Source organism: Oncorhynchus kisutch, linkage group LG20, assembly GCF_002021735.2.
Source record: "Oncorhynchus kisutch isolate 150728-3 linkage group LG20, Okis_V2, whole genome shotgun sequence".
NCBI classification, from domain to species: domain Eukaryota; kingdom Metazoa; phylum Chordata; class Actinopteri; order Salmoniformes; family Salmonidae; genus Oncorhynchus; species Oncorhynchus kisutch.
In genome coordinates this window covers 38034951-38050106 of record NC_034193.2, presented here as the reverse complement: position 1 = coordinate 38050106, position 15156 = coordinate 38034951, and the positions used below count along the sequence as shown (strand labels likewise).

Here is a 15156-nt window from a genome sequence, read left to right as displayed (position 1 = left end):
GATTGAGTCTCAATTTATGCAGCAGCCTCTCTGAGTTAGTGATTGCTGTTTAGCAGTCTGATGGCCTTGAGATAGGAGCTGTTTTTCAGTCTCTCGGTCTCAGCTTTGATGCACCTGTGCTGACCTCGCCTTCTGGATGGTAGCGGTGTGAACAGGCAGTGGCTCGGGTGGTTGTTGTCCTTGATGATCTTTTTGGCCTTCCTGTGACATCAGGTGCTGTAGGTATCATGGAGGGCAGGTAGTTTGCCCCCGGTGATACGTTGTGCAGACCACACCACCCCCTGGAGAGCCCTGTGGTTGCGGGTGGTGCAGTTGCCGTACCAGGCTGTGATACAGCCCGAAAGGGTGCTCTCGATTGTGCATCTGTAAAAAAAAAAGTTTGTCAGGGTTTTGGGTGACAAGCCACATTTCTTCAGCTTCCTGAGGTTGAAGAGGTGCTGTTGCGCCATCTTCACTACACTGTCTGTGTGGGTGGACCATTTCAGTTTGTCTGTGGTGTACGCCAAGGAATGTGAAGCTTTCCACCTTCGATGTGGATGTGGGGGTTCTCCCTCTGCTGTTTCGTGAAATCCACGATAATCTCCGATAATCTCTGCGCATGCACTGAGAACGTAGCTAGGGATGCTGTCTGGGCCAGCAGCCTTGCGAGGGTTAAAACGTTTAAAATGTTTTACTCACGTCGGGCCAAGTGGGGGGGGGGGGGGGGTGCAGTCCTTGTTTGTGGGCTGCGACGGTGGCAAAGTATTATCCTCAAAGCGGGCAGAGAAGGTGTTTAGTTTGTCTGGAAGAGTGACGGTGTCCTTGACTTGGCTGGTTCTCTTTTTGTATTCTGTAATTTTCTGTAGACCCTGCAACATATGTCTCATGTCTGAGCTGCTGAATTGCGACTCCACTTTGTCCCTTTACTGGCATGTCGCTTGTTTGATTGCCTTGCAGAGGGAATAACTACACCGTTTATATTCAGCCATATTCCCAGATCTCTTTCCGTGGTTAAATGCGGTGGTTCGCGTTTTCAGTTTTGCGAAAGCCACCATCCATCCACGGTTTCTGGAAGGGTAGGTTTTAATAGGAACAGTGGGAACAACATCTCCAATGCACTTCCTTATAAACTCACTCACTGAGTCAGCGTATAGATCGATGTTGTTCTCTGAGGCTGACCGGAAGATATCCCAGTCCGGGTGATCAAAACAATCTTGACGCATGAATTCCGATTGGTCAGACCAGCGTTGAATGGTTCTAGTAACTGGTATTTGTTTGCAATATGTGATCTATAGGCTAAGATAGCTTCATACACGGTTTAGTCGATTGTGGGGTTTGAATAGTGTGAGAAGGCAACATATGGTGAAAATCACAACATGGAGTACAAAATAAATTCAAGCTCTTAAAAAGGGGCAGTAGCCTACATTCGGTATACAATTTTCAATAACAGCATTATTTAATCTGCTATTTATTCTGTTACCAATAATATTGACATGTAAATAGTATCTTCTGATTGTATTTTGTTAAAATATTAGACAATTGTAATCTATTAGCTTCCAAAATGTATGTGGCCATTAGTGTAAAATACTTAAAAGGTTCACGGATTTGGAATGTTATACTGTTTTTGTGCATCTCTAAGTGATGTTCTATCGATACCCTTGGGTGATTAAATGTGTATCGGAGTTATTGGTGTTCAAGCAGGCAGAATCAGGCCGGTATGACGCAGCACTATGACAAAGTCGCACTCACTTCACTGGAAGTTAATAGGAATATGACTTTCAGATCTCAAAAACATCTATCTACCCACTGTCTCTGATCTTGCAGACTCACGAAAAACACACATGCTTTGTTTGTAAATTATGGATGTTGGAGTGTGCTCCTGGCTGTCCGTAAGTAAACAAAAAAAATATTTTAAAAATAGTGCCGTCTGGTTTGCTTTATAAGGAATTTGAAATGATTCATACTTTTATTTTTAATACTTAATACTTAAGTACATTTTAACAATTACATTTACTTTTGATACTTACGTATATATATTTTTTAATTACTCAAGTAGTATTTTACTGGGTAACTGACTTTTACTTGAGTGTTTTTCTATTAAATGTATCTTTACTTTTACTCAAGTATGACAATTGAGTACTTTTTCTACCACTGCTGCCATGTACCATAGAGGTCAATGGTCAAAGTTCTGCTGACCTGAACATTCCCGAAAATGTGTCTGAATCTCTAAGCTTTCCAATCTAGCTGTCCGATAAATTCAGATGGAATGGCTTGTCCCTGCACTTTTTAAAAACCCAGAGTGCATTGAGATAATGCTGGAAAAAGCTCTTGGATCCTTTCTAAACATAGCAAATGTGAATACAAAGAGGACTCGGAACACAAAATAGGTGAAGTGAACTGGCAAAATAGTTGAGTCCTCAATCAAAGGCGAGGGCAGTGTGAATACAAAGAGAACAGAGTTATTTTCCTTATTTTTTACCCGGAGTTCATGTTAAAAAAGGACTGTGTGAAAATACCCTTTGTGGGAAGAAAAAAAATATGAAAAAAAGTTAGATTTCTCATTTGGACCACTCAAAAACAGACAGAATAAAATAGTCAATATTTTGCTGAAAGTAGGCTAGACTTCACACTCTCAGGGATACTTTTGGTTGGATAGCATGCGGTCGAATATAATGTTAAGAACAAAAAAGACATAGGCTTGTAGTGTGGCTCCCCTTTAGAGCTGCACTATATGCATTTGCAAATAGCAATTCAGCCGACTAGTATTAGGCCTAATTGATGCAAATTCTGAGTGCCGTGTTCACCAGTATCTAGCCTACTCAAATACATTCTTACTCTGGATAGGCCTATCTGCATTCCAGTCAAGTGCACTCAATCATAACAGTCACAAGTTAATGTATAGAAAGACCTACATGATTAGTTCTTGCAGAACACGCCCATCATAACATAGACCCAAACTCCTTAAACACAGCCCATGGTTGGCTTTAAAATCAAACACTAGACATAGGCTACATGAATATTGATGAAAGCCATTTTCCAAGTCAATTCATATTTTTCAAGCATGAAATTGCTATTTAAGTGCTCATTTGCCAAACTAATTCTGTGTTGACTAACTGCCGAACTTGTGCCCACTTCATGCAGTCACTCAAACAGTGACAAACATGGCTAGAAAAAGAGATGACCAGTGATGAAGGTTTATCGCAGTCGCTAAGAACATAACCATAAAGACACATTGCTCACATTACTACCTTTTGGTCCTACATCTCCTAACCAACATCCATTGAGTTGGTACAAGACTTCAATCTTCACTATGGCTGGTAATGGGTCAAATACATTAGGGAAAAAGTATACATTTAGGCTACTTCAGTTTAGGTTGGAATAAGCATATGTTTGCGGGTTGAAGCCCGTGGAGTGGGACTACTGCCTCTAAAGCTGTCACTGGTAACTGACTGAGCCCAGCGACGACAGCATGACGAGAACACAGCACTGACACTGTCTCGTCAGTTCGCGTCGCTAGCCAAGGCATTCTATCAGAGCATGACTAAGCAAGTTCTGAGCGTCTCTACTTCCCTCCTCTTGGAGGGGGCATGGTCTCGACTCAACTTGGCAGCACTTCAGAGGCAGAAAGGGACGGAGAGTTAAATGGGAGAGAGTAAGCGAGAGAGGGAGTTTGAGACAGAGTGGGCTGAGGAACTGAGGATGGAGTAAGAGAGAGGGATAAAAGAGGTGGCAGTGATAAAAGCCTGAATGTAAAAGATCAACATGCCTCCATTACACACACACACACACACACAGTGGAGGCTACTCAGAGGAAGGGGAGGACCATCCTCCTCAGTGAATTTAATAGAAATGGTGAAACATAAGATAAAACAAGTTAAGTTAAAACTATAAATACGCTGCTCAAAAAAATAAAGGGAACACTAAAATAACACATCCTAGATCTGAATGAATGAAATATTCTTATTAAATACTTTTCTTTACATAGTTGAATGTGCTGACAACAAAATCACACAAATTATCAATGGAAATCAAATTTATCAACCCATGAAGGTCTGGATTTAGAGTCACACTCAAAATGAGTGGAAAACCACACTAGAGGCTGGTCCAACTTTGATGTAATGTCCTTAAAACAAGTCAAAATGAGGCTCAGTAGTGTATGTGGCCTCCACGTGCCTGTATGACCTCCCTACAACGTCTGGACATGCTCCTGATGAGGTGGCGGATGGTCTCCTGAGGGATCTCCTCCCAGACCTGGACTAAAGCATCCGCCAACTCCTGGACAGTCTGTGGTGCAACGTGGAGTTGGTGGATGGAGCGAGACATGATGTCCCAGATGTGCTCAATTAGATTCAGGTCTGGGGAACGGGCGGGCCAGTCCATAGCATCAATGCCTTCCTCTTGCAGGAACTGCTGACACACTCCAGCCACATGAGGTCTAGCATTGTCTTGCATTAGGAGGAACCCAGGGCCAACCGCACCAGCATATGGTCTCACAAGGGGTCTGAGGATCTCATCTTGGTACCTAATGGCAGTCAGGCTACCTCTGGCGAGCACATGGAGGGCTGTGCGGCCCCCCCCAAAGAAATGCCACCCCACACCATGACTGACCCACCGCCAAACCGTCATGCTGGAGGATGTTGCAGGCAGCAGAACATTCTCCACAGCGACTCCAGACTGTCACATGTGCTCAGTGTGAACCTGCTTTCATCTGTGAAGAGCACAGGCCGCCAGTGGCGAATTTGCCAATCTTGGGGTTCTCTGGCAAATGCCAAACGTCCTGCACGGCGTTGGGCTGTAAGCACAACCCCCACCTGTGGACGTCGGGCCCTCATACCACCCTCATGGAGTCTGTTTCTGACCGTTTGAGCAGACACATGCACATTTGTGGCCTGCTGGAGGTCATTTTGCAGGGCTCTGGCAGTGCTCCTCCTGCTCCTCCTTGCACAAAGGCGGAGGTAGCGGTCCTGCTGCCGGGTTGTTGCCCTCCTACGGCCTCCTCCACGTCTCCTGATGTACTGCCCTGTCTCCTGGTAGCGCCTCCATGCTCTGGACACTACACTGACAGACACAGCAAACCTTCTTGCCACAGCTCGCATTGATGTGTCATCCTGGATGAGCTGCACTACCTGAGCCACTTGTGTGGGTTGTAGACTCCGTCTCATGCTACCACTAGAGTGAAAGCACCGCCAGCGTACAAAAGTGACCAAAACATCAGCCAGGAAGCATAGGAACTGAGAAGTGGTCTGTGGTTATCACCTGCAGAACCACTCATTTATTGGGGGTGTCTTGCTAATTGCCTATAATTTCCACCTGTTGTCTATTCCATTTGCACAACAGCATGTGAAATGTATTGTCAATCAGTGTTGCTTCCTAAGTGGACAGTTTGATTTCACAGAAGTGTGATTGACTTGGAGTTACATTGTGTTGTTTAAGTGTTCCCTTTATTTTTTTGAGCAGTGTACATTCATGTCATCAAACAATTGATTAAAACACACTGTTTTGCAATGAAGGTCTACAGTAGCCTCAGCAGCACTCTGTAGGGTAGCACCACGGTGTAGCCGGAGGACAGATAGCTTTTGTCCTCCTCTGGGTACATTGACTTCAGTACAGTAACTTACACAGTAATTATGAAAACTTCCTGAGGCCGTCCTCCAACCCATCAGAGCTCTTGCAGCATGAACTGACATGGTTGTCCACCCAAAGAAATAATCAGATAATGACTATAGTACTGAAAGCATAAGCTACAGCTAGCTAGCACTGCATAAAATGTGGTGAGTAGTTGACTCAGAGTGAGAAAGACAGTTTTCTTCCAAAATTAAGGAGAAGCAAGAGTGAGATATGGTTGTATGTTTTTTTTAACTTTCACTTAGCTATCGAACGCAGCTAGCTAGTTTAGCCTTCTTAAACAGAGAGGGATGCCATGTTAGCTAGTTGGCTATCCAACACTGGAACTCTTCCAAGTCAAGGTAAGCTTTTGGTTTTATTAATTTATTGCCACCAGGTCCCGCCAGTGTAAATGCTAAACTGCTTTCTGACCGTACACTGTACTGCGTTATTGCAGCCGGTTTACTAACACATTAGTTCTAGTAGTTATATTGACTATGACGGGACAACGATGTAGGCTGTGTATAGCGGCCAGCGGTCATGATATGAAGGTTTGGCTTGGAAAGATTATTTTGCCTGGTCAGAGAGCTGATGTGTTGTGCACTGAAGTCCACAATCGACGGGAACGGCGATAGGAGGAAAGCGCGTAGATAGTTGCGAGAAGGAATTATATACACAACGAGCAAAGTGAGCATGCTGTTTTTATGTGGCTGCTATGAAAGTGAACTGTATCTGCGTGTGATCAGGGGTGTATTCTTCCCCCCCCGATTCTGTTGAAAAACATTTCTTAAAGACAGAAGAAAACAGAACCGTGATAAACATACCTGAATTTGTACAATATAAACTAATTTGTAGCTGTTGGACTAATGATTATACTCTAGATCAGCTACATGCAGGCAAGAGTGTGTAAGGTGGTACTGAATGCGTCACTGTCGCACCTTGATTACTTACAATTCTCTCTACCGGTGCACCTACGTTGTAAACTTTAATTCAGAGGCTAGGTTGTAGCAACCTCATGACGGGTAAAGGGAAAATTTGGGTATTAGCCTAAAACTATTGATGTTCCATTCACCCTGCTCAATGTAACATGAATGAGTCATACAATAGGCTGTAATAGAAAGAAGGCAATGCTCATAAACAAAGATCATCCTCCCTCATCTTACACTGCAACGACCACTGACACACACCTACCTAGCTTTCTCACCTCGCGTCGGAATGCAGAGGTATTCATCTGTCGTGGGCATACACGTAGGTGCTTTCAGAAGTGTGTTTTGAGTGGGGAAAGATCAAGGTCTAACAGGAGGTCCTGAGATAATGTAAAAGATGTGTTGGCCACATCATGATAGCCGACGGGGGGGGGGAAAAACAGGGAGATTGACAAGAAAGCTCTGCTTGTAGAGGACCTGAATGCTGGAATACATTGCATGCTGCAATTCTTTAGACCGTTTTAGTCTTCTTCCTTTGTTCTGCCTCCTTGTAAGGCAAATGAGAAATAAACTAGAAAGTGAAAACTATTAAAACCCATTGTAATAGGGTAATAATAATCTGAATAAATGAATAAAATCTGGACACACACAAGATAATATATATTTATATTTATGTTTATGGGAAACTCCCAGAAAAATTGGAATAAAGGCTCATTATTCCAACTGAATCAATGCTCCCCCACAGAAACAATGTCTACGGTGGACTTCAACTCAAAATGTATTGTATGTTTTAAAAAGGTTCTTCCAGGCTTTCTGTGTCCTCACATCCAGACATGTGTAGTAGAGCAGTGTGGTCCTCTGATAGATAACGTCAAGTAACGAGTATAATTGAACCCTTGGTTGCAAATCCAAGGTCACTCTCCAACCCCAAGTTATGAGAGGACTGAGTGTGGTTCTTGAAGGTAATATGGGAGTCTCACATCCAGAGTAAGCTGCTGATCATGTGAATCAAGTTGGCTGATAATTCAAGCTCAAGTGAATTGACTTCAGATGTGCAAGGTGGCCTTGTGAGCTCTAGCCCCACATGCCCGCTTGACATGATCCTGTGTCACTCTTGTCCCAGAGGTTGCCGATGACAATCAAGCCGGTGTACCCAGGTGCTTCTCCCTCAATCTCAGCTCAATTCCAGTCCCCACCCCTTGCCCATAGCCCTTTTCTCAAGAGTCTTAGCAGAACTGAAGGGACCAGACAGATCTCCTAATCTGCAACCTAGATCTTCAATAGCTCCATATTGCTTTCACCTGTCCAGGACCTGTCAGGTCTGTGCAAATCATGTGAGAAGGGGCTAAGGGTTTAGAGAAAGGGGGACAAGAGCAGAAGGAATCCGGGCTGGAGCTGCCCATCACAGGCAGGTGGGTGTGGTGGAGAGAAGGCCCTGGTTCCTGCATGCTAGACTAACTCAAAGCAATGCCAGGAATTTCATTCCCAGGAACCCCAGCCAGTGTGGACCTGCACAGCACCATATGCAAATAGTAGGGATGTGCATCTTTCCCATACAGGAATGATACGTTTTAGTTTGAAACGATTCAGTTCGATTGGAGAATGAATCAATGCAATTCAGTTCAATGCGATACACTAACATTTGTTGTATAAAACACATTCATTTTCCATTCTAAATTCAAATCTGCCGATGGAACTCATAAGCTGGGCCTCCCTGAGCTAGATCTGTCTGAGTTGATTTATGTGTGTGTGTGTGTGTGTGTAAAGGATGCATGTCTATGGTGTACTATGTAGGCACCTGAGCTGAGCAATAAGGGAGACTAGGCATCTACAACCCCATTACCACTATCAGATCTGAGGGGTGGGGCAATGGCGCCTGTTTTTTGGTCCCCCCCCCCCCCCCCTTCTAAAATGGCCACCACCACTAATTAACTTGTCATTTTAGCAAACTAAGTGTTTGAGCTAGTAGTATATCAATATTTATCATTTACAAATGAGCTATGACAGCCAATGAATATATAGCAATACTTTGGATTTCACCCCAGCTCAAAATCTAATGGTTTTGACCATTTTGAAGTTTCTACATAGTGACATTTTCTTCCCCTCTTGCTTCGAGTGGGCCTCGCAAAAATGATTGCCGTCCTCGTTATGAAATTATCAAACGTTACCATTTTTATATATAAAATGACCATACAGATTGTTTAAAGCAAAACTACAAAAACTATTGCTGATGGTAAACCTCAACAATCAAAATAAAATCAATTTTATGCCCGGTTCGGCAAGTATATCCAGATGAGAGCTGTCTCTGGTAGCTTACTTTTCCCAATTTTCAACTAGAGGTCGACCGATAATGATTTGTCAATGCAGATACCGATTATTGGAGGACCAAAAAAAGCCAATACCGATTAATCGGATATATATATATATATATAAAATAATGACAATTACAACAATACTGAATGAACACCTATTTAAAGTTAATATAATACATAATCAATTTAGTCTCAAATAAATAATGAAACATGTTCAATGTGTTCACTGTTAAATTTCAAAAACAAAGTGTTGGAGAAGTAAAAGTGCAATATGTGCCATGTAAAAATGCTAACGTTTAAGTTCCTTGCTCAGAACATGAGAACATATGAAAGCTGGTGGTTCCTTTTAACATGAGTCTTCAATATTCCCAGTTAAGAAGTTTTAGGTTGTAGGTATTTTAGGAATTGTAGGACAATTTCTCTCTATACCATTTGTATTTCATATACCTTTGACTATTGGATGATCTTATGGGCACTATAGTATTGCCAGCCTAATCTCGGGAGTTGATAGGCTTGAAGTCATAAACAGCGCTGTGCTTCAAACATTGCGAAGAGCTGCTGGCAAATGCAGGAAAGTTTGCTCAGTCAGACTGCTCTATCAAATCATAGACTGAATTATAATAAACACACAGAAATACGAGCCTTAGTGGATTAATATGGCCAAATCTGGAAACTATCATTTTGAAAACACGTTTATTCGGCCGACCTCTATTTTCAAACGTGCATAGATAACAATTACCCAGCAAACACATAGGTTGTTACTGAACTAATAAAGCATAATATTACACAAGCCATTTTACAATTTGAATGCTGAAGGTACTGAGCAGATGTGCAATATCAGGAACAGGCTGCCTACCCCACGTTGGTCAGTGCCCAAAGCTGAGCAGTGCGCAATTTGTCTAGGCTACTGGTGTTGTCTGGGGTTGTTCGACATGCAAAATGACTTGTAGATCAATGACTTAACAGTTACACACAGTTCCAGACTGAAGGAGAGGACACATCAGTTGTCAAAAGATTCGATACTTTCAGAACGTAGAAATAATGTAATACGACTCCCAAAAAATTGTGAACGGGTGATTCGTAAAGTTTAAAATCGATTTTCTGACTGATGCAAGCTACATTTGGATCGGTTTTGGGTCCGCAGACCAATGCGGATGTTAAACATTTGAATCGGGGACCGATGCGTATCGGTGAATCACTACATCCCTAGCAAACAGTCTAGGAGAACAAAAAGAAAGAGGAAAATGGGGGACACTGTTTATGGAAAATTGTCTGCGCTTGAAAATTGTGATTATTGCAGATGCTAAAGTGATTCATTTGATTGATTATCGTCAAAGAGTAGAGGCACAAGATGCAGCATGTGTGGATGTAAATGCAATTGTAATGTGAAAAGTCTATGTAAGTACATATGGCTGAGTTGGTGTGACATTTTCCATCTCCAATTTAAGATTATGTCCATTGATATTTAGCAGGGCTAGGAGAATATTCGGGAATATTGTACAGACTACAGCTGGCTTTTTGAAAAACCTGACCACAACTTTGCCAACAAAATGAAGAAATTACTCTGCGCATTAAGTACAGAAATTCCAACAGATAACTTGAAAGACTTTGCAAACTCACTCCATTGGAAATGTGTGGGGAGGCTAAAATGAGGGCTTTCTCTTGACAAAGCCTCTCATGGCAGGGCTGACAAACGTGCCATTTTGGCTTTGGCAAAGCTGGCCAAAATGTATTGAGCAGTGAACCAAGGAGGAAATATATATATTTTTTTAAATGGCATGACAAAACAATCCCGATTTCCCTATTTCATTCCACAGCAGAAACCTGAACAATGCTCATCCACTGGAGCGCATGCAGGTTTTCGAATCCTCTCAGTTCCCTGTGTCAGCACGTTCCAGACAAATGTAACAATTTTTTTAAAGCCGAGGCCAATGGCTAAATCAATAAGGTTAACAGACGGTGTGTCCACATTGAACGGCTCAATGCGGAAAAGCTGGTCTTGCCATGGGGCTCTTTTGAAGTCTTCCATAACCTCTCCTAGACTTGTTGACACAGCTTGAGCGGGGAAAGCAACACTTGAGGGATCCAAGGGGCGTGATTTGGTGGAGAAGAAAGGGGGTAAAAGCTTGTCGCAAAAGAAATCCTTAATGCGAACCACTGGGGCTATAACCTCCCCTCCGTTGTCTCTTACTCCCGCTCTCTGCGAGGGCTGACTTGCTCTGACCTCATGCATTGGGCTACATTCCTGCCATGCCTGTGGCGTTACATTGCAACGGCATCATGGCACTTTAGCATTTGCCGGCCCTTGCCAGTCTACACACAACAGGAATGCAGAGGCCATCCCCCCTCGTTGGGATGCCACATGTGCCCGTCGTCCAACAGTGGGAACTCGAGCAAAGACTTGAACTGTTTCTCTGCAGCATTCCTCCACAGTTCATTCAATCTCCCACATAAGACCAACTTCTCAACATAATGAACAGTGTACTGTTTCTGCAGCGTTAGCTAAAAGATTAACCGAGGCATGTCAAAGGTCATTTCCAGATTCATATCAAATGGTACACTGTAGCATTCCATCATTCAGTCCTAGCTGGTCCATTAGGATGTTTTTTCAGTAGGCTAGAATTCAGTTTCAGAATTATTAACCTACTGTTTCAGTACTGTTCTGATTCTCCCAGTTCTTCTTATCATTCTCTTCTCCTGATCACTACCTCTGGCCCAATATGACACATAGTGGGGCTTACGCTGGGCCTACCCCTTCACGTCAAACTCCCATTGTAAATTGGGCTGCTTATCTTGACCACTACCATTATATAGGCCTAATACTTTTAAGGCCTAAATCGGTCAGTCTGGAGTGGTTTTAGCTAAGCACTTTACAGTGCAAAACAACTTGGGCTTGGCCGAGGCTGTCGTGAACTAAATATACGCTAGTCATAAACAATACTCATCTTGAGAAAGCACTGGGGTGAGAAAAAAAAAAAAAGGAAAGAACATTTTTTACAATTTGCTCAACTGTCATTGTAACATATCACTTGAGAGCTGTGCAGTGAAGTTCACTGACTCGGCATTCCCCTGCTTGCAGCATCTTGCTGAAAAACCCCACCCTGATCACCTCACGCCAGTTATAGGCCTCTATTTGCCAACACACGCAAACTAGAGAGGCTCTAGTCAGTGTTCACTCTGTGTAGACCAAGGTAACATGTGTGGTGTGTCACTAAAATTTGCCCACATCAGACATGTTATTTCAAACCATCCTGATATGCATTTACTGACTCACTCAGCAGCGAGTCAGTAAATCGCCCAAAACATGGCCAGCACCTTTATGAGACTAGATGAGGGTGTCCCAAAATAGAGACAGTCAGAATCTACTTGAAAAAAGTTGCTGCATCAATCTTGATGGGCTGTGACTCAAGTATGTAATGTTTCAAAACCTCATTTCTCTTTAAAAATACATGTGGAAGCAGGCAAGCCGAGTATCACAACAATATAAAAAGACACTTATGACTACTCTAGCATTTATCATGATGATTACTACTACAATATTCAGGGTTGCTGCTAGCAAGCCGTTTATTTATTCTGTCTGAAATTGAGGGCCCAGTTTGAACGTTGCTATGGACCCCTTAGCTTAGGAAAAAGTGATGCCGTTGTGCCGAGGGGGGACAACGTTCTGTGAGTATGACAGCGTCCTCCCCCACAGAAGCTGCCAGTGCCACCACACTCAAACTGACACCGTGGGCAATATGTGCATGCAGTGACGCTGAGATAGCAGATACAAATAAAAGGAGACATGTGTAGGAATGGTGTAATGCATAGGGAACTATGTGACGTTCGAGTTTAGGTGTGGGAATCAAACACAAAAAAGTTAAGTCAAACATAGGGCTGTGTGTGTGTCTGTCACATAGAAGCATCGAGTCCCCACGGGTGCACCCCAATAATGAGCGGGGGGCAGCTAACAACTATTAGCACACACAAGCATTTCGCTACACCCGCAATAACATCTGCTAAATATGTGTATGCAGCCAATAAAATATGATTTGACCAACCAAACCATGTGTCACGGGCAACATGGTGTGTTTTGACATGGCATCATCAACTGTGTGTTGCAAAAAAAATCAATTCCTACAAGACAACACCGTTTGAGTTAGCTAATTAACGTTAGCTGACTAGCTAATAATAGCTACGTTGCTTGTAATGCATACCCTCGCCGCCTAGTTAGTTCGCTTGGCACCTGCCAACGTCCTAGCCTACCTTGTTCAGGGAGGGTACCAACAGCCCCCGCCATTTCGGTGCGTTCTCCTCGCTGAAAAAGTCGTACTGAACTTGGGCCGCTTGCATAGCTTCAGCTGTTCGTCGTCGTGCGCTATCTTGCAGCCAGCGAGCGATGTGTGTTCACGGCCACTCTTCACATCAATACAGTATGTAGCATGGCCCGTGGTTGGAACTGAGAGGTGCAATATTCTGTGCGGCCCGCTGCCTCAGAATATGCACCCAATGAGCATTCCTCTACCAAAACAGTTAACAATGCGACCATCGCATCGGCAGTGTACAGATGTTGATCGCTGCTAGCTAGCCGTCTGCAGCTGCCGAAGCAAGGAGCTATCGTTAACTAGCAGGCTTGCTCTTTCGGGCACCGAGTTTTAAAAAAAAGAGCCAAAATTCACGAAACCAAATATATTTCAAACGCTAACTAGCAAGCTTGCGTTGCGTTGTCAAATTGAAATTATTCCAAGTTCTGAGCTGACGCTGATGGCAACAAACGAACGTTAGCCTTGCTAATTTAGCACGCTAGTTTACAGCCGAGCTGGTGATGTTACTAGCCATAGCCGATCGATCCGAATCGGAAGATGGTTGGCAGTAGTGATCTGTGGACAGTGGCGTAGCTGGCTAGCTAGTATCCAATTTAGGGATTAATGTGTCACTTCACGTTTCGGGAACTGCGATACTGTTCGTCCTTTTCGGCTAGTTGAACCATTCCCTATATTTTTGGGGGAAAAAACCTCTTCGGTGCATAATCACCCATTTTCACCGAATCTTCGACAGGGTGGATATTGATAAACGTGTTATCCTCCACGAATTTATCATTTCCAAAATATGTCTCCAGACTATTTAGCTTTTTGTTAAGTTATCGAGAAAACCAAGATTCCACGCACAGGCTGGCTTTAATGACCAGTTAGGCTTTGGTCAAAATAATTTCTTTGGACGATTGTTATGACTGGTCGGTTGCAGTTGTTGGTAGAAGAATTGCACAGGCGCAATGGATAGCTAATGACGTACTTCGGGTTTGTTTTCGATAATCATCGCGCCTGCCCAAGATCTGGATCTAATCTGGCTAAACCGAGAGCAATAATTGTTTAAACGATAGAATGAAAAAGATCGCTTGATGAGGAGGATCACTTGAAACCATTACATACTCACGGGTCCTAAACACTCACTGTCACTCCAACACACACACACTCCCATCATTTTCTCACTCACATAATATGCACATACATTTCTACTGACTCTACACACCCACTCACATACAAACTGCTACTACTCTGTTTATTTTATATCCTGTCGCCTAGTCACATTACCCCTATACAGATCTACCCCCATCACTCCAGTATACCTGCACATGTAAATATGGTATTGGAACTAACATTTAAAATAATTCCTGTATATAGTACCGTATGTTTACTTAATTACTTTGTGTATTTCTTATTCTTATTTCTCGTGTGCTTTTTCCCCCCTGTAAACCAGTTATGGATTATTGCATTTTTGGGTTGAGTTTGTAAGAAAGGCATTTCACTGTATTTGTGAAATTTGAAACATGCCAACGATGCATGTGAACAAGTGCTAGATTAACTCACGCGGTGAAGTCTCAGACTTGACTAACAGAGCCCAGAGAAAACATAATGGAAACCATTTATATTTTTGTAGACTTCCCAAAGACACCTCCACTAACTGTGTGGAGCAGTTAATGGTATAGAAAGTATACCCAATGTTCAAAATACACATCTACATCTTGGCAGAAATGATTCCTGTAGGTTTAATAGGCTTAAAAATATACAGTTGAATTCGGAATTTTTACATACACCTTAGCCAAATACATTTAAACTCCGTTTTTCACAAATTCTGACATTTAATTCTTGTAAAAATTCCCTGTCTTAGGTCAGTTAGGATCACCACTTTATTTTAAGAATGTGAAATGTCTGGAGAGACACTGGAGAGAATGATTTCAGCTTTTATTTATTTCATCACATTCCCAGTGGGTCAGAAGTTTACGTACACTCAATTAGTATTTGGTAGCATGGCCTTTAAATTGTTTAACTTGGGTCAAACGTTTCATGTAGCCTTCC

At 42.8% G+C, this 15156-nt stretch overlaps 1 protein-coding gene across 4 annotated transcripts in view; it reads right to left on the bottom strand.

The window, feature by feature from the left end:
• LOC109875516 (son of sevenless homolog 1-like) overlaps positions 1–14254 on the bottom strand; it is an 81443-nt gene extending 67189 nt beyond the window's left edge. For all 4 annotated transcript variants that reach the window (XM_031799068.1, XM_031799069.1, XM_031799070.1 and 1 more), the window contains exon 1: positions 13067–14254. In XM_031799068.1, the coding sequence (XP_031654928.1) occupies positions 13067–13153 (87 nt within the window). In that variant the 5' untranslated portion in view covers positions 13154–14254. The remainder of the gene's footprint in view (positions 1–13066) is intronic.
• Between the last annotated feature and the right edge of the window lie 902 nt (positions 14255–15156).